General features: G+C 28.3%; 2 protein-coding genes and 1 long non-coding RNA gene across 3 annotated transcripts; 2 read left to right on the plus strand and 1 right to left on the minus strand.

Annotated features, from left to right (window-relative positions):
* The first annotated feature begins 4,615 nt into the window (after positions 1–4,615).
* Positions 4,616–7,077, plus strand: LOC113367139. Its single transcript, XM_026608769.1, has 3 exons — positions 4,616–4,672; positions 6,069–6,284; positions 6,348–7,077. The coding sequence occupies exons 2-3, from the start codon at positions 6,268–6,270 to the stop codon at positions 7,075–7,077; spliced, it is 747 nt and encodes a 248-aa protein (XP_026464554.1). The 5' UTR covers positions 4,616–4,672; positions 6,069–6,267.
* A 1,392-nt stretch (positions 7,078–8,469) lies between these two features.
* Positions 8,470–9,422, minus strand: LOC113368264. The gene is made up of 3 exons (XR_003366372.1): positions 9,256–9,422; positions 8,923–9,158; positions 8,470–8,824 (listed from the first exon to the last, which is right to left on the minus strand). It is a non-coding gene; the product is annotated as an uncharacterized LOC113368264 (long non-coding RNA).
* Positions 9,423–11,289: 1,867 nt separating this feature from the next.
* Positions 11,290–17,666, plus strand: LOC113366571. Its single transcript, XM_026608200.1, has 8 exons — positions 11,290–11,685; positions 11,925–12,594; positions 12,920–13,135; positions 13,212–13,327; positions 13,448–14,276; positions 14,352–14,570; positions 16,264–16,406; positions 17,067–17,666. The coding sequence occupies exons 1-8, from the start codon at positions 11,442–11,444 to the stop codon at positions 17,579–17,581; spliced, it is 2,952 nt and encodes a 983-aa protein (XP_026463985.1). The 5' UTR covers positions 11,290–11,441; the 3' UTR covers positions 17,582–17,666.
* Positions 17,667–20,924: the final 3,258 nt, after the last annotated feature.

The following is a 20,924-nucleotide window of genomic DNA, read 5'->3' on the forward strand; positions in this document are numbered from 1 at the left end:
AATAATGCAAAAATTGAAATTCAATTTTGAGAAACCGAAAGTCCGATTTGAAAGATTCAAACACATTTCACTTATATTGATGGAATGAAGAATTGATTAATTTTTTGGAAGGCTGATACAGCAGGTTTCGTTGATCTAAAGAAAAGTAAAAGAATGCAATTTGACGGCAAAAAATGATCATCAGACATATGCAAATCAGGTTATTAGATATTTTACAGAAATTTTAATAATAAGTACAAATTTTCTTTACATTTCTTTGGGTTCCGTACCAAAATTTATAATGTTTAACAAATGAAGACTAGAATAAAGAAACAAATGTTTTCGACATTTCCGACAGTACATGGATCAATCCACCTAATTTTTTTTCTTTTATTTTTTTATTATTTTTCTTTTTATTATTTTTTTTTAAACAGCAATCAGAACCTTACATCCTATGAGCTGTTGGGCTGAAACTTCTCTTTACTTCGTATTTTTTTAGATGATAACCCAATGGTTAATCCATCATCCATATTTGATGATTTTGTTATTAGAATTAATCTAATAGGGCTGACTTTTTATTGGTGCAGCAATCCGGACAAGGGCTATTTTCACTTGGAAACATATTACTATCTATATTTCCAAGTGAAAATCGTTGTCACTGCTGCCTGACAACAGGCTGTTCGAAGTGGGTATCGAACCCGAGACCTCTGATTCAGGTCCCGTCGCTCTTAACCGCTTACCTACGGGCGAGCCCATCCACCTAAATGAGTTTCAAAATTTTCAAAAAATTCTATAATTTAGAATAGCCGAATTTTTTCAATAAAAATCAAAATTGAAATTCTCAAACAAATCGAATTTTTTCAAAGTTTTAAAGTTTTTAAAAATTCCTCTAATTTATCTTAAAACACGATGCCCATGCACATGCTATTCACCACTCGTTAAACTTTCATTTAGCATGGTGTTATAAACAAAACAAAACTAGTGGTGTACGGCATCGTAAGGCAAATTGCTGGAACTTTTTCGTACCGTAACGAAATGTTCGAGAACAGAATTAAAATTAAAATCAGAATTACATTGGATATACAAAGAAAACTTTTTTTTGAAAAAAAAAATTAAAATGGAAATTTTTTTCCCCAAAAACAAGCAAAAAGTTTTAGGTATCATTCAAATCGGACGCTTAGTTCTCTCAAAAACTGCCATTTTTTGCACATGTACACTCTGTATCTTCGAAATGATTGGACCTGCCTTTGCCAAGAACTAATCACCTCTCGCCCTGTCATTATACAAATTGAATGTTTTTAGATCAGTCAAATCGGATACTCCGTTCTCTCAAAAACTCGATTTGTATTTTCTACACTCTGCTCCGTATCTCCGTAACGGCTGGACCTGCCTTAACCAAAAAATAATCAGCACATCTACCTATCGATAGGAATCGAATGATATTCGAACCATTCAAATCGGTTAATCGTGCGCAGTTTGACATACATCAACAAACACCCCGACTACAAATACCAAGCAATATAAGACATCCAATAGATTATTTTACTTTATATTTTACAAATGAATTATTAGACAATATGATAGAAAAAACAAACCATTATGGCAGCACAAAAATGAACAAATATACTGACTAATCAGTGGCATATTCTAAATGCGAGAGAAAGAATAAAAGGGATTGTATTGTCTGTTCTGACAGAAAAGCACCGTAACCGACAGTAATTATTTTATTGTAAAACATGTCAAAATCAACCAGCTATGCATTTTGGAAAATTGTTCTGAACGTCACTATTCTTTATAAAATGATCAAAAATAAATTAGCTGTAAGTGGAATTCTGTCTTAAGGCAACTAGAGCATTGTGCCTTAAGGCAAATTGCTGGAACTTTCCGTACCAAAAATTATTATTTTTTTTAAAAACTATTAACATTTTTGAAAAAAAATTACTTCGAAAAAATAAGATTTTTGAGAAACTATAAATTTGACAAAAAATTACTTTTTTTTGAAAAAAAAAAATTATTTAAAAATTTTTTTTTTAAATCCTTTTTTTGAAAAAAAATGTTTTTTTTATTAACTTCCCGTAGGGCAAGTTATAGTAATCGCAAAAAAATCGAAAATGAAAATTTTTATATATCTTTACGTTTCAGAGGTTTCTGAACATTTTGGCATACCTTAGAAAAAAATGGATGTATGTGTGTGTGTGTGTATGTGTGTGTGTATGTGTGTGTGTATGTATGTACGTGTGTGTATGTATGTGCGGATACAAATTTTCGTCGACGATTTCGGGAACACGGATGAACCGATTTGAATAATTCAAAAAACATTCGATTCGTATTGATAAGGAGACGTGCTGATTAGTTTTTGGCGAAGGCAGGTCTAGCCGTTCCGAAGATACGGGGCAAAAAGTGCCAAAAACGGTACCTTCGTTTTTAAGAGACGGAGCGTCCGATTTGAATAATTCAAAAAACATTTTACTTGTATTGACAAGATGTATAATTGATCAAATTTTCATGGAGGCAGGTCTAGCGGTTTCGGAGATCTAATGAAAAAAGTAAATAAAAATGCCATTGGGCGGTTAAAAATGATCATTAGACATATGAACATCAAATTATCAGATATTTTATAGAGATTTTAACAATAAGTATATTTTTTTTTTACATTTCTATGGGTTCCGTACCAATGCTTATGCGTTAGACGGCGGCGCGGCACTTGCGAGCTTTGACATTTCGTCTCTATGCAGTTCAAGCAGTGCGATTGCTTTGAAAAAAAGTTCAAAATTTCCAAAATATGTCAAAATGAAGAAAACATTTTTTTTAAAAAAATTTTTTTGTTTTCAAAAAAAATTTTTTTTCTCAAAAAAAAAATTTTTTTTTTTCAAATAAATTTTTTTTTTTTCAAAAAAAAGTAATTTTTTGTCAATTTTATAGTTTCTCAAAAATCTATTTTTTTTAAGTAAAATTTTTTCAAAAATGTTAATCGTTAAAAAAATAATAATTTTTGGTACGGGAAGTTCCCAATTTGCCTTAAGGCACGATGCCCTAATTGCCTTAAGACAGAATTCCACTTACAGCTAGTTTTGACATATGTTGGAAGATCTGAACTTTTTTTCAAAGCAATCGTACTGCTTTAAATGCATAGAGACAAAATATAAAGCGCGTAAGCGCCGCGTCGCTGTCTAACGGGTAAACATTGGTATGGAACCCATAGGAATGTAAACAAAATTTATACTTATTGTTAAAATCTCTATAAAATATCTGATAATTTGATGTGCATATGTCTAATGATCATTTTTGACCGCCAAATGGCATTTTATTTTACTTTTTTCGTTAGATCTCCGAAACCGCTTAACCTGCCCTTATAAAAATTTGATGAAATCTTCATCTTGTCAATACAAGTAAAATGTTTTTTGAATTATTAAAATCGGACCCTCCGTTCTATTAAAAACTGAGGTACCGTTTTTGGCACTTTTTGCCCCATATCTTGGGAACGGCTAGACCTACCTCCGCAAAAACTAATCAGCACGTCTCCTTATCAATACGGATCGAATGTTTTTTAAATTATTCAAATTGCTTCATCCGTGTTCCCAAAATCGTCGACGAAAATTTGTATCCGCACACACATACATACTACGCACACACACATACACACACACACACACACACACACACATACATCAATTTTTTCTAAGGTATGCCAAAATATTCAGAAACCTCTGAAACATAAAGATATATAAAAATTTTCATTTTCGATTTTTTTGCGATTACTATAACTTACCCTACGGGAAGTTAATTAATATTATAAATGTATGTCCTTCAATGACCACAAATTTTTATCAAACAAAATGCATAACATACCCCATGCAATCAAGTTTACAGCCGGTGCAGTAAATTGTTTTGAAATCGGTACCGTCCCGTAAGTGTTAACTCTTCGGGTCCCTATGTAACGCTCGACGTTTTCGTTATCGAATCGGTTATTAACGACAACGGGTCACGTGGGACGGCGAGTCACGACAAACGGATCATATCAGTTTTATCTATGCATGATAATAGACCAACGAACGATTTAAGCAAACAGTAACAGTAGCAGTAGAGTAGTAGACATCAGTTTGGTTCTGTTATGGAACAAGTCACAAAACCATATGTCAAAGCACATTTTTTCTCCAATGTTTTCAACAAATCGGGTGACTTTTCAAAAGTTTTCTAGTTTCAACGGTTGATTGGGTAGCAAGAAAAATACGAACTAAAAGACAAAATAAAACGTTCATATGTTAGCAGTAGATGACCCTGTAGATGACCTAGTATTTTATACTTTTATAATATGTGTTGTTCAGTTGGACTTGAAATTGTATCTATTGTATACAGTGGTGGTTTATTGGTCAAGGATAAAAAAACGAGCTAATGACAAAATTAATTATAACATTTAATGTATTAGTTATTCAGTCATTTTATAAATATGGATATAACCACGAAGTTCATTCAGGACATTTTCTGCTTAGAAAATACAATCTCATTATTTAATGAAAAGTACATCATAGATAAGTCGATATTCAATCATGAGTTACAGTGTAATCTTCAAATGTTTTGTAAAAAAATCACTTATCTCTGGAAAGGATGTGGTCTAGAGTTTTGGCAGGCGAATTAAGTTATTCTAATTGTTTAGATAATATAAATGAAACATCGTCAAATAAATTAGAGACCAGTAAGTATAAACATAACATACAACAACCTTGGAGTACTAAACATACTATATTTAAGTAGAACTGTAAAAGATGGCTTACTTGTTCCTTGTATAGAATATTATATAAGTGATTACTTATGTGTCTACAGCTGCTTACAAAACACTTATGACAGACAAACTGAATCGGAATAATCTTACAAACACGGCAGATGAATTTCAAAGTTTTCCTTTAAATAAAAACACTATCAACGTTCCAGAATTGGATGAAAATCAGTTAGCATTTCCACAAGCTAAAATTTGTTTTACTGAATTGTCTTCATCTCAAATACAGCAAGAAGAGCAAATTAAAAGCAATGTCACAGTGGAAAATGCAGTTTTGACATCTCATGCACAATCCAAACCTGCTATTAATGGCAGTAAAATTGTTTCTAAGAATAAAGTAAATTTATTTCCAGAATAATTCCAAAGGATAACTTGATTCAGTAAGTTAACTCGAGTTAACTTTTAGAACTAAATAACTACTTTTAGATCTAAATAACTACTCATTGACAACTTTATAGTTTTATGGTTCATAGAACTACATGTTTCGTTACTATTATGCAAATCTTATACCATCATTATTAACATCATCATTAACATGTTGCAAATTGATTATTTTTGAGATTTGATTTTCACTTTCTAATGATGTTTACTTTCTATTCTAAATAACATAGGTTTTTATACAATTAGACCCAAAGGTCTCAAACATTTTACAATAAAATATAGCAAGTCAGATTTTCTGACAAAACGTTCCATGATAAATAAAACACTTTCAGAAAGTTGAAAAAGGAACACATTTTTGAATATTTTCAAATATATTTTGATGAAAGTGATATATTCTTCCACTCTCTTTTTCTATTTAAATATATATATATATATATATATATATATATATATATATATTGAATGGTAGAGTCTTGGATTTGTGTATATTTTGTAGAGTTTCGAACAAGAATCCAAAATAATACAAAATAAAAAACAAGAAAAGTTTTTAAAAAAACAATTTCTTTATTTAATTATTTGTTTATTGTCGACGTTTCGGAACTAGGTACGTTCCATCTTCAGGACATCTGTCAAGAAACATGATCTTGATGAGATTTTAGCAAACAATATGTTTAGGAAAAGAAAATAGATTTTTCTTAAATAATGAATTAATTGCAAAAACGTATGTTTCTTGACAGATGTCCTGAAGATGGAACGTACCTAGTTCCGAAACGTCGACAATAAACAAATAATTAAATAAAGAAATTGTTTTTTTAAAAACTTTTCTTGTTTTTTATTTTGTATTATTTTTGGATTCTTGTTCGAAACTCTACAAAATATATATATATATATATATATATATATATATATATATATATATATATTTGATTTACAGAATCTGTAACATCTACTACTATTGCCTCCAGTGTTCTACGTTATTACACAAATCAAATTGTACTTCTCATATATCTGGTAAAAAGCATTCGGGAAAACAGCAAATAACTCCTTTATTAAAATCAAGTGATCTATTAATCTGTCTTGTTTGTAACTTGGCTTTTTTAAAAAGTAAAACATTCAAAAGTCATATAAAAAAGATGGGTCATACTGACCGGTAAGTATATTTTTATCAGTCATAAAATAGTGTAGAAAAAAATAAATAGACTTATTTTTATAGCAAGTTTCTTCACAAGGATTGTCCAAAGTGCCATATAAAATTATTTGGTTCATTGAAAATCATTAATCAACATGAACATCTTACATCCAAATCTAAACTCGAAATGAATGATATTGTAAAAAAGGGAAATGACTCTGAAAATCAATGGAATTGTTCAGAAAATGAAAGAGATATTATCAAAAGTAATTTAGAAATTAAAAGTGAATTTAAAAGGGAGGGAGTACAGGAAGTTCAGCATAAAAAAAATGATTTGAAACAAGATGAAAATAATGATTTAGGTAATGACAGTAAAAATGAAGTTAAATTGAAAACCACAATCAACAATATCCAGCCTAAGAAGAAGTGTAGTTATACTTTAACTGAAATAAATAGTTTATCAATTTATAGCACATCTTCTGTCGCCAATTGTTTGTTGTGTATAGTTCAAATGAGCAAAAATGATAAAAATATTTTAGGACATATAAATGGATCAAGACATAAAAAATATTCAGAGAATAATGAATTCACAAAGCTGCTTAAACCTTTTTTAAATCAAATTACCCAAATAATGGAAAATGACAAGGACAATGTATTCCACCAAAACATAGATTTTTTATTTCCTTCTACAACAAAAACTGTTTACTGTATATTATGTGATTGTGAAATTTCAAATAAGAAATGTGATATACTTCTTCATTTTAAATCATCTCAACATATTCAAGATCGCAAAAGATGCATAGGAGAAATATAAAGCTCATAGCAAAAAAATACAAATTGAAAAAGTTTTATAAATGCATACAAAATTCATAGACAATATAGAACAGAATTACATGATATAATATTTATTTTTATATACAAACTGTTGGCATAAAACAAATTCGAAGGATTTAACACGTAGTACATTGAAAATATACATATGCATATATCAAGAATTTTTGTTCGATATTGATACATATTTAATTATTTACCAACATGGCATCAGAATAATTATAAATTAATTTATATTGAACAGTTTTGAGAACAAAAAAAATATACAAAGATAAGTACAATAATTAATGTATTTTTCTTGTTGTTATATATAATTTGATTATCTAGTGTCATTATATTATTGTAGTCACCTTAGCAAGTTTTTTTGGTTAAATAAATTTATATTATATTTAGACGTATTTTCTATTTAATAATTGAATATATATATTACGAGAATTGACTTCCTTTTGAATGCTTTAACAAAATAAGAAATATTAGATATTAATTGTTTTGGAAAATAATTCTTGTGTGCTTTAATGATTTTCGCTTTTCTTTTATAAATGCGGACACATAAATTTTGGAGCAGCTAAATTATTTTTCGATATACTATGTGTTAAATCCTTTGAATTTCTTTGAATACGCCAACATTTTGTATATAATCATAAAATTCTGCATATATTCGAATAAAAGAGTAATTTTTTTTTTTTAATACGGATAGAAAATGTTGAAAAATATAAATAACCCAGTAAGCACGCGACATCAGTGCAATAGTCGCACTGATGTCGCGCCGGCGACATGAGACATCGCCGCGTCGTAGTCACGAATGTGTTATTGAGATGGATTCTACACTTGAATCAACATCGCATTGCGATATCTCACTCGCGACCACCGTACGACATCTTAGCAATATCCAATTTTAGTATAAATGCAAGCATAATTTTTTTTACAGAATTAATAATAGACAATTTATTAGAAAAGCATTTATTTATTTATAATAATTACATATTATTGAAAGATTACAAATTGGTATGACAAACGTTTACAGATAATTCTATTTTAAAACAATCATAAATAACATAAATCCTAATTTACAATTATAAATAAAATAATAATTTATATTTATATAATGATCCACATTACTCAATCTTAATATATATATATATATATATATATATAACAATGATGTGTAATCTTATGTATAACAAATTTTTGTACATATTTGAGGAATTACTTATACAGTAGAAACTCGATTTACAGGACTAACTGTTGTCAATAGACATTTGGCTAAACAAAAATCCGGATAATCAAATGTATTAAGAATTATGTTGTGTATTTATTAAAAATAACAAGTAAATACATAGTGTTTTATTAAGAAACACTTTCTTACGAATGTACATATATATTTTCTTAGATTACATCACATACATATACTAAACGGCAGCATTAATCATGCAAAAATTCAACTTGTAGGTATGTACATGTTGAATATTTGCATGTATATATAAATTGCTCGTGGTTTGTAGTTTGCATAACCGAAATCCATATAAACGAGTTTCTACTGTACATGGAACAGATATAATTTCTGACCCTATATCATTCTCTAGTCTTGACCTATTTACAATTGTGCTCTTCAAATATTGTCTTAACTAAAATAACTTCTTAGATCTGTCATCTGCTCCTAGGGCGAAAAAGTATATGACTTGTCTCATCTCACTACCGTTTCATCGCACTTCATTATATGTGAAGATTTTCTAAAAGAATGGACATAATATGTATCTATTAGGAAATGTTATATATATATATATATATATATATATATATATATATATATATAGTACAAGAGACTTACAAATTCAAAAGACAAGTCCCCATCTTTACTGACTATAATTCATCCACAAATTTAACAAGTGGGATTAACTCCGAATGCATTATTTTGAACCATCAATCTTCACGAAACGATCCCAAATATCATCATGTGTTTGATCTTGTAAAATTGACTGGATTTCTATCTTCAGTATCATTTTTCTATGACAATACAGCGGCGTGCTTTTTCTAACCTCTTCATTTGATGTATCGTTCATGTATCTTTCATAATACCATACGAATATTAATATAAAGTTAAGTAAACGTTAAATAAATGAATATAGTTTAATTAATACAGTAATATATATGATGTACTTACTTTTCCATTTTTTTGAAAATTTCAATGCTAAGTTTACTAACAAAATAACGCACAAACACTCTATTGACAACCGGCCATCTTTAATCCTAGATAATCCTACTGTTCCTGTACCACAGTAGTGTTACCACATAACAAATTCACAAAATTCACAAGTTATTCATTTAATATTTGATATTTATTCCAAACAACATATAGAATTAGAACTAAGCATCTTTTGATAAATATTTTGTTTATGATTAGATTATTAAAAATATATATTTGCGGATAAAAAATTATTTTTGAGCATTTCTATTCAAACCTCGCGCCATCAGTAGAAGCATTTCGGGCAATACTTTTTTTTTTTTATTTATTTATACTTGAACATTTATTAAATTGAAATAATTTTAACAGAGATCAAAATAATTAGTACGTAATTTCGATTTTTATTTGATTTTATTTTTAAATAAAAATTTTGAAAAAATAAGACTTGAGATTTTTTAAAAAAATATCACTTTTTTGAAAAATTTAAATTTTTTTGTCTCGAAATTTTTTTGAAAATTTTGAATTTTTTTCAAAGCAATAATGCTACGCGGCTATTTCAGAGAAAAAATACCGAAGCGCGTAAGCGCCGCGCCGCAGTATAACGGATAAACTTTAAAAATGTTAACAAAATGTATAATTATTATTAAAATTTCTAAAACACAAAATAATTTGATGTAACGGTTCTCTCTCAATATAAATATAACTTTTGATAGCCTTCATAAAAAACGACCGATCGGTATGTCACAATTGCAATTTTAAACGAACATCTACACCACATTGGTTTATTGTCACAGCGGGGATGTTGGCAGGGATTTATATAGAATATTGCTGCAACATCACGTGCTTACTGGGAACAATACCAAAAATCTTTTTTCACTTTCTTTTTAAATTAAATTCTATACATAAATTGCTTTATAATGTAATATGTTACTTCATTTTAAATACATGTAAATATTGTAATGAAATGATTTTATATTGATTGTTTTAAATTAATTTTGGTGGTTACTATCTGGTGAACGTTGAATAATATTAACAAATAATTTGTAATTATCTACCACTACTTCAACCTATTTTGAAAATTGTACAAGAAGCAAAATATATGTATAAAATCTGCTTTTTATATACATATTGCTAACCTACTAGGAACAATTATTTGAATAGATAAATAAGCAAATTATTATCCATACTATGATCTAAGCCAGCGATGTCCAACCTAAATTACTCTTAGGGCCAAAATTCAGGAATATACAAGGCACTGGGCCTTGTATATTCTATAAATCTGGAAAACTAGTGGTGCACGGCATCGCGCCTTAAGGCAATTTGATGGAACTTCTCGTACCTAGATGCATCAAATTTACAAATTTTGTTAATAACAGCAATATCTTATAATAAACACAATATAAACTAATGCAGGACTGCACATTTTAACATCAAAAAAGAAAAATGTTTGTCTACATCGTGGTAGCGTCCACACTGCACATACAAGTTCAAACATGAACGAACAATTCCTTTTGATGTACCGACAAGTTGCGGAACATTGCTCGCCATGTTTGTTTATGTTCGTTCGTGATTGTTGTGGCCCCGCCACACGATGCTGTTGCCGTTCGTTTTGGTACGTTCATTTATGTAGGTGTGGACGCACCTTAAGCCATACATAAGGAAATCTAAGATCCAAGGATCTAAGCATATACTTATTATTATCCATAGATAAATAAGCAAATAAGCTATGATACTAAGTCATAGACCTTATACAACTTCATAATTATTTTAATTATAATTATTATTTATAAGTATGTATTGTATAAGGTCTTCTTTTATCTATGGGTCTATGTACTAAGCATATACTCTTCTTTTATCTATGGATCGTCGTTTCGTCGTTTCGTCAAAACGGTTGACATGTTAACGAGAAACAAACGGTAGGAAAAAAGCATTCATTGTTTTGGTTTTAACGTTCATCAGTACGAATAACCAATAACTACGTTTTCAACAAATCGGTTGATTTTTCGATAATTTTCTAGCGCTTTCTTGCGTCAATGGTTGATTATTGAATTGGTATATTGTTTGCTGGAGGTTGATTGGTTAAGAAGGAAGAAACGAGCTAATGACAAAATCAAGTATAACATTTATTGTATTTGTTGTATAAGTTATTCAGTCATTTTATAAAAATGGACATAACCACGAAGTTTATTCAGGACATTTTGTACCTTGAAAATACAATATCATTATTTAATGAAAAGTACATGATAGATAAGTCGATATTCGATCACGACTTACAATGTAATCTTCAAATGTTTTATAAAAAAATCACTTATCTGGAAAAGATGTGGTCTAGAAATTTGGCAGGCGAAATAAGTTATTCTAATTGTTTAGATAATATGATTAAAACATCGTCAAATAAATTAGATACCAGTAAGTACAAATATAACATACAACAACGTTGGAGTACTAAACATACTACATATAATAAAATTACTTATTAACAGTAACAGTAACAGATGAATTACGTCTATTGTATTGTTGTATTTAACATAATATACTTTGTATTGTAATATTGTATGATATATACTCTATATGGTTAGTACTCCAGTGTCAATTTTGCTTCACATAATATCTTTATTTAATTTAATTTTGATTGTTATATATTACAGTATCTGAAATAAAGCAATCGTATCCCCGCATTTCTGAAAAGATCTTATCGAAATTGATTAATATGAACAAATTTAATGAACTTGCTATTGTTTTAAACTTTAACCTGCGATACACTTGTGTTATTTGTTCAAAAAGATTAAATACTGAGCATGAACTGTTTACACATTGCAATAGTCATAAGCATAATAAAACGATTTCTGACAAAAAGAGTTTTTTGTCATTACAATCTTATTCGAACTATTGGGAAATTCATAAAAGACATTACATTCATAAATATGTTGTTTATCCTCATACACAAGATGCAATTTATTGCTGGGGATGTGGAATTGTATTGTGTCTTGATGATGCAACTTTTAATGAACATTTTTTGTCGAGTGATCATGTATCTACAGCTGCTTACAAAGCACTTATGATAGATAAACTGAATTGGAGTAATCTTACAAATAAGACTGATGAATTTCAAAGTTATCCTTCGAATAAAAAAATTATCGACATTCCCGAATTAAATGAAAATCAGTTGTCTTCATCTCAAATTAAAAATAACATAACAGAAGAAGCTGCTCTTGTGACATCTGATATACTATCCAAAAATATTAGTGGTAGTGAAATTATTTCCGAGAGCAAAGTTAGCTTGTTTGCGGAAGTAATGTCAAAGGATAATTTGATTCAGTAAGTTAATCTCTAATAATTTATCTTGTGTTTTAATAAATATATCCGTATGCAGAAATTGTGTAAAACTAGGGTACATTTTATAATATATAGGCTTGATTTATTAATTGCTACATTAATTAGATTGCTATTAATAAATAAAAACTTGCTGTATTATGTAATAATAGACTTTAAAATGATAATTTTTATGGATCTGCAAAATTCCATGAATTCTGACATTTAGTTTTTGTTCTAGATATAACTTCTGCTGTAACTATAGTTACAAATATATATATATACATATATATATATATATATATATATATATAGTTTTTATATATTACAGAATCTGTGAAAAACTCAACTATTGCCTCCAATGTGATAAGTTATTACGAACATCTGATGCCACTTCTCACACATCTGGCAAAACCCATAAGAGCAATCAACATATAACTCCATCTTTCAAATCAAGTGATTTTTTAGTCTGTCTTGTTTGTAATCTAGTTTTTTTTAATGACGAAACATTCAATGTGCATATAAAACAGTCAAGCCATATTGATCTGTAAGTCTCTTTATTACTAATGAAAACTATTTATTGTATTAGAATACAAAAGAATAAGTGGATTTATTTTTTGCAGGAGTTTTTTTCAGAAAGATTGTCCAAAGTGTCATATAAAATTATTTGGTTCATTGGAAATCATTTATCAGCATGAACACTTCATATCAAAATCTAAAGAAATACCAGTTAATGGTGGTGAGTTATTTATCTGAAATCATTAAATTATCTTTCTTATATTAAATTTAATAAGTTTTATTTTAACTTTACTTACAATAAATATTAATGTAAGTGGAATATAATATTTTTTATTAATAGTTGAGAAAGAGAAAGATCTCAGAAAAGAGCAAAATCATTTTGTAGAGCCGCAAGGTTTTGAAAACGAAGTAAGTGATATTGTTGCTGAAAATCAACCAAATTGTTTTAAAAATGAAAGAATTGAGATTAAAAGTAATTTAGATAAAACAAGAGAAATTAAAAAGGAAGTGCACAAAGTACAGCATGAAATAAATAATTTGAAACAGAAAAATATTCAAAGTGAAAATATTGCTTTGAAAAAAGAAAGGCTTGATTTAAATAATGAAGAAAATGTGAACAATGTAGAGTTTAAAAGCACAATAAATAATAATGTCCAGTCAAAGGAAAAGTGTAGCTATGCTGTTGCTGAAATAAATAGCTTATCAATTTATAATGCATCTCTCGTCACCAATTGTTTGTTGTGTTTAGTTCATTTGAGCAAAAATAGTAAAACTATTTTACAACATGTAAATGGATCAAGGCATACAAAAAATTACCGAAATAGTGAGTCGATAATGTTGCTTAAACCTTTTATAAATAAAATTTTTTACATGCTAAAAAATGACAAAGACGATGTATTTCGTCAAAACATAGATTTTTTATTTCCATATACAAAAAAAAATGTTCTCTGTAAATTATGTGATGATGAAATTTCAAATAAGGCAAAGGATATACTTATTCATTTTAAATCATCTAAACATATTAAAAATCGTAAAAGCTACATAAAAAATTTTGAGAAAAGTAAACTCATGGTAAGAAGAAGAAGGGAATTAAAACAATTTTATGAATGTTTGGAAAACTCATGGGCAAAAATAAAACAGGATCACATATATAATAAAGTCTTTTTTGGGTAATTATTGTATTGAAGTTTTCAGTATTATATTCTATGTATTTTGATTAAACTTACTATTTTTGTGTTTTTTAGGATTGATGATGAAAATAATTATTTCTGCGATGTATGTAACATTGATATTGATATTTTTAATGGGAAATCTTTGAAAAATCATATTGAAGGTCATCTTCATAAACATAATCTCTCCAGAATCAACTTATCACACAGATATTACTGCCACCCATGTAATTTGGCAATGCAAAATGTTATATTATATGAAATGCATTTATCAGAATCTCAGCATAAAAACAGGTAGATATTTTTGTGGCATAATTTTAGTCTTATCTAATTAACATAAATGATTTTTTTTTTTGCAAACCGTAGTGGTCAAAACTGCATTGATTTTAATCAGAACCTTCAATTTTTTGCCCTCTTTCAAAAATGACAATGCCCGTTAGATCGTACTGGAAACATTAACATTACAAATAGAAATACAAAAACATTTTTTCCAAAGATTTTTGAAGGATATGGGGGTGTTTCCATATATATGATTTATATGCAATATTATGGTTTTCTTTGAAAAAATCTGATAAATATCGAAACCCTTAAGCGCCGCGTTGCAGTCTAACGGATAAACAATGATACGGAACCCAAAGGAATGTAAATAAAAATTTTTATTTATTATTAAAATTTTTATAAACTATCTGAAAATTTAATGCATTCTCTATCTAATTATATTCATCTATATATCTAGTACATGTACATTTGTCTAATGATCAAATTTGACCGCAAATTGGTATTTTTTTTTACTTTTTTTTATTGGATCTCTGAAAGTGCTAGACCTCCCTTCCCAAAAACTTAACTAGATAGTTCTTTATTTCGTCAATACAAATAAAATGTTTTATAACTTATTCATATTGGACGTTCCTTATCTTAAAAAAAAAACTAAATTACCATTTTTGCCTATGCCAAAAACAAATCAGCACGTCTCTGAATCAATGCAAATCGAATTTTTTTTTTTAATTATTCAAATCGGTTGATCCGTCTTCCCAAAATCATCGCCGATAATTTGTATCGGAACACACACACATACATTTATTTTATCTAATAATAAGATATTATAAAATGTTCAGAAGCTTTCTAAACTTTTTCGTTTTTTTTTCGTGTAGCCTACAGGAAGTTAATAAACTTAGTTTTATTTTTTAATTATCCGGTTGTCTGCTCAAAAATCTGCATTATTTTTATTTTAATACACACACACACATGACTAAAGTTTGGGAAGTGCAGTGGTCTCTGCGATTCAGAAAAAAAAGTTAATACATATGCCATGAATTTTAAAGAGATTTTAATGAGAAGTACAATGAATGCTTTTATTTCCATAGGTTTTGTACCATAGATTTATAATGTTTAAAGTTAACTTATATAGTTTAAACAAATGTCTTCGGCATTTTAGACGGTATGGATCTACTGATTCGAATGAATTTCAAAATTTTCAGAAAATTGAAATATCAAAAGTTTTGAAAAAGGCGATTTTCCAAAAAATCTTTTTCAAGATATTTGAAAAAAAATTAAAGCAAGATGCACTATGCACCCTCTCAACAAATGTCAACACATTCCATTTCAATCATTCCGTGTTCTAAATTCAACTGCTTATTGTAGGCCTATAATATTTTAGTAAGTTATTTCAGACTATGAAATCTATCGTTACACTAAGTTTAGTCTAAATCATCAAAAAATTTCAACATTTAATTACGAAGAAACGGCTTGGCGTATCTTTACCAAAAACTATAATTAAAGCAATTTCCAAGCAATATTTTTCGATTACAGCGATTCAAAATTGTGGTCCAATACGTGGATGAAAAATTTTACACTTTCCTGCTGATTACAAAGAAACAGCTCCACATTAAATTGCTTTTAAATTTTTGAAATCGGTCTAGTCGTTTTTGAGAAAACGTCGACAATTGGGAAGTTAAAAATGAACTGAATTTTGTCTTTGCATTTGCAGATTAATTTCATTCCAAAAAACTGGAAGTAAGGATGCAGTATTTTCAGATTTGATTTGTCAGGAGTGTGGTTTAAAAATTTTCTGTGATACAAAATTTTTACCTAAACATGAGCATATTACATTCACATTTAACACGGAAACCGGTAAGACATTTTATATTTCATTATTAGAGATAAGTCCAAATATTACAAATATTTGCTGTAGAGATGCAAAAAGCAATGTTTTGTCATTAAAATGATGAGTTGATTTTTTAAATTTATTGTATATGTTACAGCATTATTTAATTAGTACTTTTTTTATTTTGGTTTTCAATGAATAAGAATTTAACTTTAAGCACAAATAGATTTGCAAAAATATGATAATATGAATATATTCATATTATCACTGTTTTGTTTTCATAAATAATGAACATTTGCAAAATAAATAGTGTTAGGTATTATTATTGCCAGATGAATAAGACATTGTGATAATTAATTATGACAATTTTCATGCTGATATATTTTTAAAATGTATATTAACAAGTTATTTAACAATAAGTCTTTTATGTACTATATTTTCCTTGGGAGTCTTTTATGTATTGTATGAATTTGAGATTTAACATGTTAATTGATTATTGTGGTTATTAATTCTATTGCACTGTTATTGGTTTCTATTGGCATTTTGTTAGTGACATTATAAAATGTGGAAATTTAGTATCTATTGAACTTGTGACATCACTGTGTATTTATATATAAAATATTTGTCAATAATTGAATGGTCCTTATATTAATATATTTAAAGATTTTCTGAATTCTTTGTTTTAGAAGCAAATATGTGTATTGACAACACGAACAAAATCGATTCAGAAATAAATTCTAAATCTAATTTTGAGCAGAAAAAATATATGGAAGCTTTTAATACTTTAGACACAGCTACAAAGTATTATTTGGAAGATGGAATAAACGCTAACAATGTAGAAGTAATGATAAACTCAATTAATAGTACCATATATGATAAAGATACATTCTGCTTAGCTGCTTCTGCGAGTGCTCCTAATAATTATGGTGTTGACAGTAAAAACAATATATCTGAAGCACCAACCATGAACGATAAAAATGTTTGGATATCGGATGTGGGAAATGATTCAAAAATGGCTATATGTGAATTGACACTGAAATCATGTGAAATTGATAATGAAAGATATGAAACTGAACCAAATCATAAAAGTAATTCATGTGGTCATTCAGAGTCAGAGTTTTGTGCAGTTTTTAATATGCTGGTTGATACAAGTTCGAAATATTACACAATTGGAATAAATGTTAATATGAAGCATTTATAAATTTTAGAAGTTTTTATATTGCTCAAAAGCAAAAAATACTGCTTATTGTTACAAAATATATTAGTGTTATTGACAGCCAGATACGAGAGGCCGCAACAAGATATTATAACTATGTATTATATTTCTATAAATTGTATTCCTAATTTTATAACTTTGTCTAAATAAACTAAAAAATTTACAACTTTGTATATTTGTGAAATTTATTATCTAACTAAACAAACCTCCTAAAATGTTATGGGCCTATGACAAGTAGTTAATTATAAAAATTCAAACAAGTTTCGAATTATAGGCCGTATCTATGGTTGTGTTTATTTTTAATTTAACAAGTACTTGCCGAAATTAATTAATTAATTTTCCAATAATATTCAATAGTTTCTAACACAAGGCGACGTAACAGCAAATCGATGTACATACTTATAAACCACTCAATTATTTATAAATTCATTTCTTATTGCAGCAAAATATCACATACTAGTTTAATTTTATATTTATAAATATTATCTACTTTTCAAGAGAGCCCCCTCTTTATTAAAAACGAACAAAACATTTGTGTATTTATAATATAATACTATAGTAATGTTCCAAGTTGAATCAAGTGTTTAACAACCTGATTCGGAACACACTTTTTTACTTGATTCGAATCAACTCATATCAAACTGAAAAACATTTAATGTGATGTTCTAAATCAGATAATTTATCTGCCTGAGATAAATTATTTATTTATTTATTTTACGCCAATCGGCTATGTATGAACATATTATATTACAATGAATATAAAAAAATAATTTAAAAATGAATAAATAAATTAAAAATAATATAAATATAGAAATTAAAAAATGAACTAAATCTTGTGAAGTCATCCGATTCCTGGCCCGAATCGTGCGAGCCATCCGACTTCTTTCCAATCAAAATAACATTTGACTGTGAGTCATTAATCGAATAACTTATACTATTCATATAACATTTGTGCCGAGTAAGAAACGTAAGTTTATTGAAATAATTCCTATATTATTCGTAGTTTCTATAAATCTCAGTTATTAAAATAGAAAATATTTTCATATGCAAGACAGATAGTACAGCTGCTCAAAGAATGAGACTGTTTCGCCAGCGAAAAAGTAAAAAAAAAAAACAAGCAGTCAATGAATGTTTGTTAATTTTATTTACATGAAGTTCTTCAATGACAATTACATGATGTAAGTGATATTGTGAAAAGAATGTTTATTATTTAGGCGTTTAACATAATAATAATTCTATGCACTTTTATAGATATTAAATAAGAATATTAAAGCAACACAGCTTTATTCTATCATGCCGAAGATATCATAACTACACTAATTTATGTTGTAATTCATTAAGATATTTGGCCTTGATGATAACGCTGGTGTCATCCGCAAAAAAAATAAAATCACAAAGATTTGTACAAAGGGGTATATCATTTATATGAGAAATAGGATCAATAGCCTCTCCTAGGAGAGGTCCTAAAATTTATCCTTGGGGCACACCTAATCTATTCGTCAATTTATCCGAAATTATTTGTGTTCGATTAGACAGGTAAGATTCAAATAGTTTAAGCGAACGTCCGCGAATACCACAATTTCTAATTTGTCAAAAAGTCTTTGATGAGAACTACTATCAAAAGCTTTAGATAGATTGCAAAATATTGCAGTGCAATATGTGGCTTCTTTGAAGGAGTCAATGATGTTATGAACTAAATTATAAATTGAGTGGGAAGTAGAATGGTTCTTCCGGAATCCATGCTGGCTCTTGGACAAAATATTACATTTATTGAGAAAAGACGTTAAACTAGTATGCAAGATTTTTTCAATTATTTTATCAAAACAGTTCAAAAGGGAAAAGGGACGGTAATTATTTATATCGTCTTTATTATTTTTCTTATGAAGTGGAATGCTTATGAATGCTTAAGGTGGGATGGAAATATTTCTTCAATCGAAGCATTTATTTAAACAGAGCATATTACAAAAAAGGTATAGAATTTTTTAAGAATAAAGCTAGGTATCTGATCTGGACCCGCTGAACTTATTAACTTCTCGTAGGGTATATGGTAATCGCAAAAAATCGAAAATGAAAATGTTTCATTACATACTTTTACGTTTCGAAGGTTTCTGAACATTTTGGCGTACCTTAGAAAAAATGGATATGTGTGTGTGTATGTATGTATGTATGTATATGTTTGGATACAGTTTTTCGTCCACGATTTCGGGCGCACGGATCAACATATTTGAATTATTAAAAAAACATTCAATTTCTATTGATGGAAACATGTGCTGATTAGTTTTTGACAAAGCTGTTTCGAAGATACAGGGCAAAAAGTGCCAAAAACGGTAATTCAGTTTTTTGAGAGAACAGAGCGCCCGATTTGAATGATTCAAAAAACATTTTACTTGTATTGACCAAATGAAAAATTGATAAATTTTTGGTTAGGCAGGCTAGCGGTTTTCGGAGATACAGATAAAAATGTAGAAAAAAAAAGGATATTTGGCGGTCTAAAATTATCATTATAATGATATGTCTATAGACATATGCACATCAAATTATCAGATATTTTAATAATAAGAACAAATGTTGTTACGTTTTTTTTTAGGTTTTGTACCAAAATTTATAATTTTTTGAAGTTCAGTTTTTTTTTCAAAATTTACAAAAATATACAAAGTTTTATACTTTAAATATAAATTTTAAATTCACACTATTTTTTTTAAAGAAATATATCTTCAGATGGATTCATTCGGAATTCTTCTTATGCTCTTAATGGTAAACATTTTCAAGTGTTTTGAGCGATAACATCGTCACCTTATAATATATGAACCAACGAATATATAGTAATTATAATTATCTTTTTAAAAATATTCAAAGAATATTAAAACAATTGTTATTATTCATTGATCAATATTTTTTGATGATTAATTTTTTTCTCGGAATATTAATTCTGGTACGGGAAGTTCAAGCAATGTGCCCTTAAGGCACAATGTCATGCCCACTAGTTTTTACTTAAATGATATCTCTACACTCTTCTTTTATCTATGATCTCGTATATATTATGATCATAGGTCATAAATATATATTTATAACTGATCATGAATGATGTAATTATTCTATTGTACATTGTACAATGTACACCTCCCATTGTCATTTCGTGGAACTTCTAATTTTATTTTTGTGGACCCTTTGAAAGTGGTCATGGACCCTGGCTGGACCACCATATGGCCTACTTCGGAATCACTGTTCAAACTGTAAGCGAAGCGAAGCAGTCGGTCTAACGTGATGTATAATATGCGCAGATTAATAATTTCTAACAAAAGCGACCCACGCGCATATCAAAATCAAA

This window comes from Ctenocephalides felis, unplaced genomic scaffold, assembly GCF_003426905.1.
Source record: "Ctenocephalides felis isolate EL2017-DRISC unplaced genomic scaffold, ASM342690v1 CF-g0.4_SCAFFOLD_01170, whole genome shotgun sequence".
Taxonomy (NCBI): domain Eukaryota; kingdom Metazoa; phylum Arthropoda; class Insecta; order Siphonaptera; family Pulicidae; genus Ctenocephalides; species Ctenocephalides felis.

Bases quoted from the DNA above. Each gene is read 5' to 3' on its own strand.
- LOC113366571 (XM_026608200.1), top strand. From the start codon at position 11,442: ATGGACATAACCACGAAGTTTATTCAGGACATTTTGTACCTTGAAAAT. The intron at 11,686-11,924 runs GTAAGTACAAAT...TATATATTACAG, and splicing joins GTCAAATAAATTAGATACCA to TATCTGAAATAAAGCAATCG. The intron at 12,595-12,919 runs GTAAGTTAATCT...TATATATTACAG, and splicing joins TCAAAGGATAATTTGATTCA to AATCTGTGAAAAACTCAACT.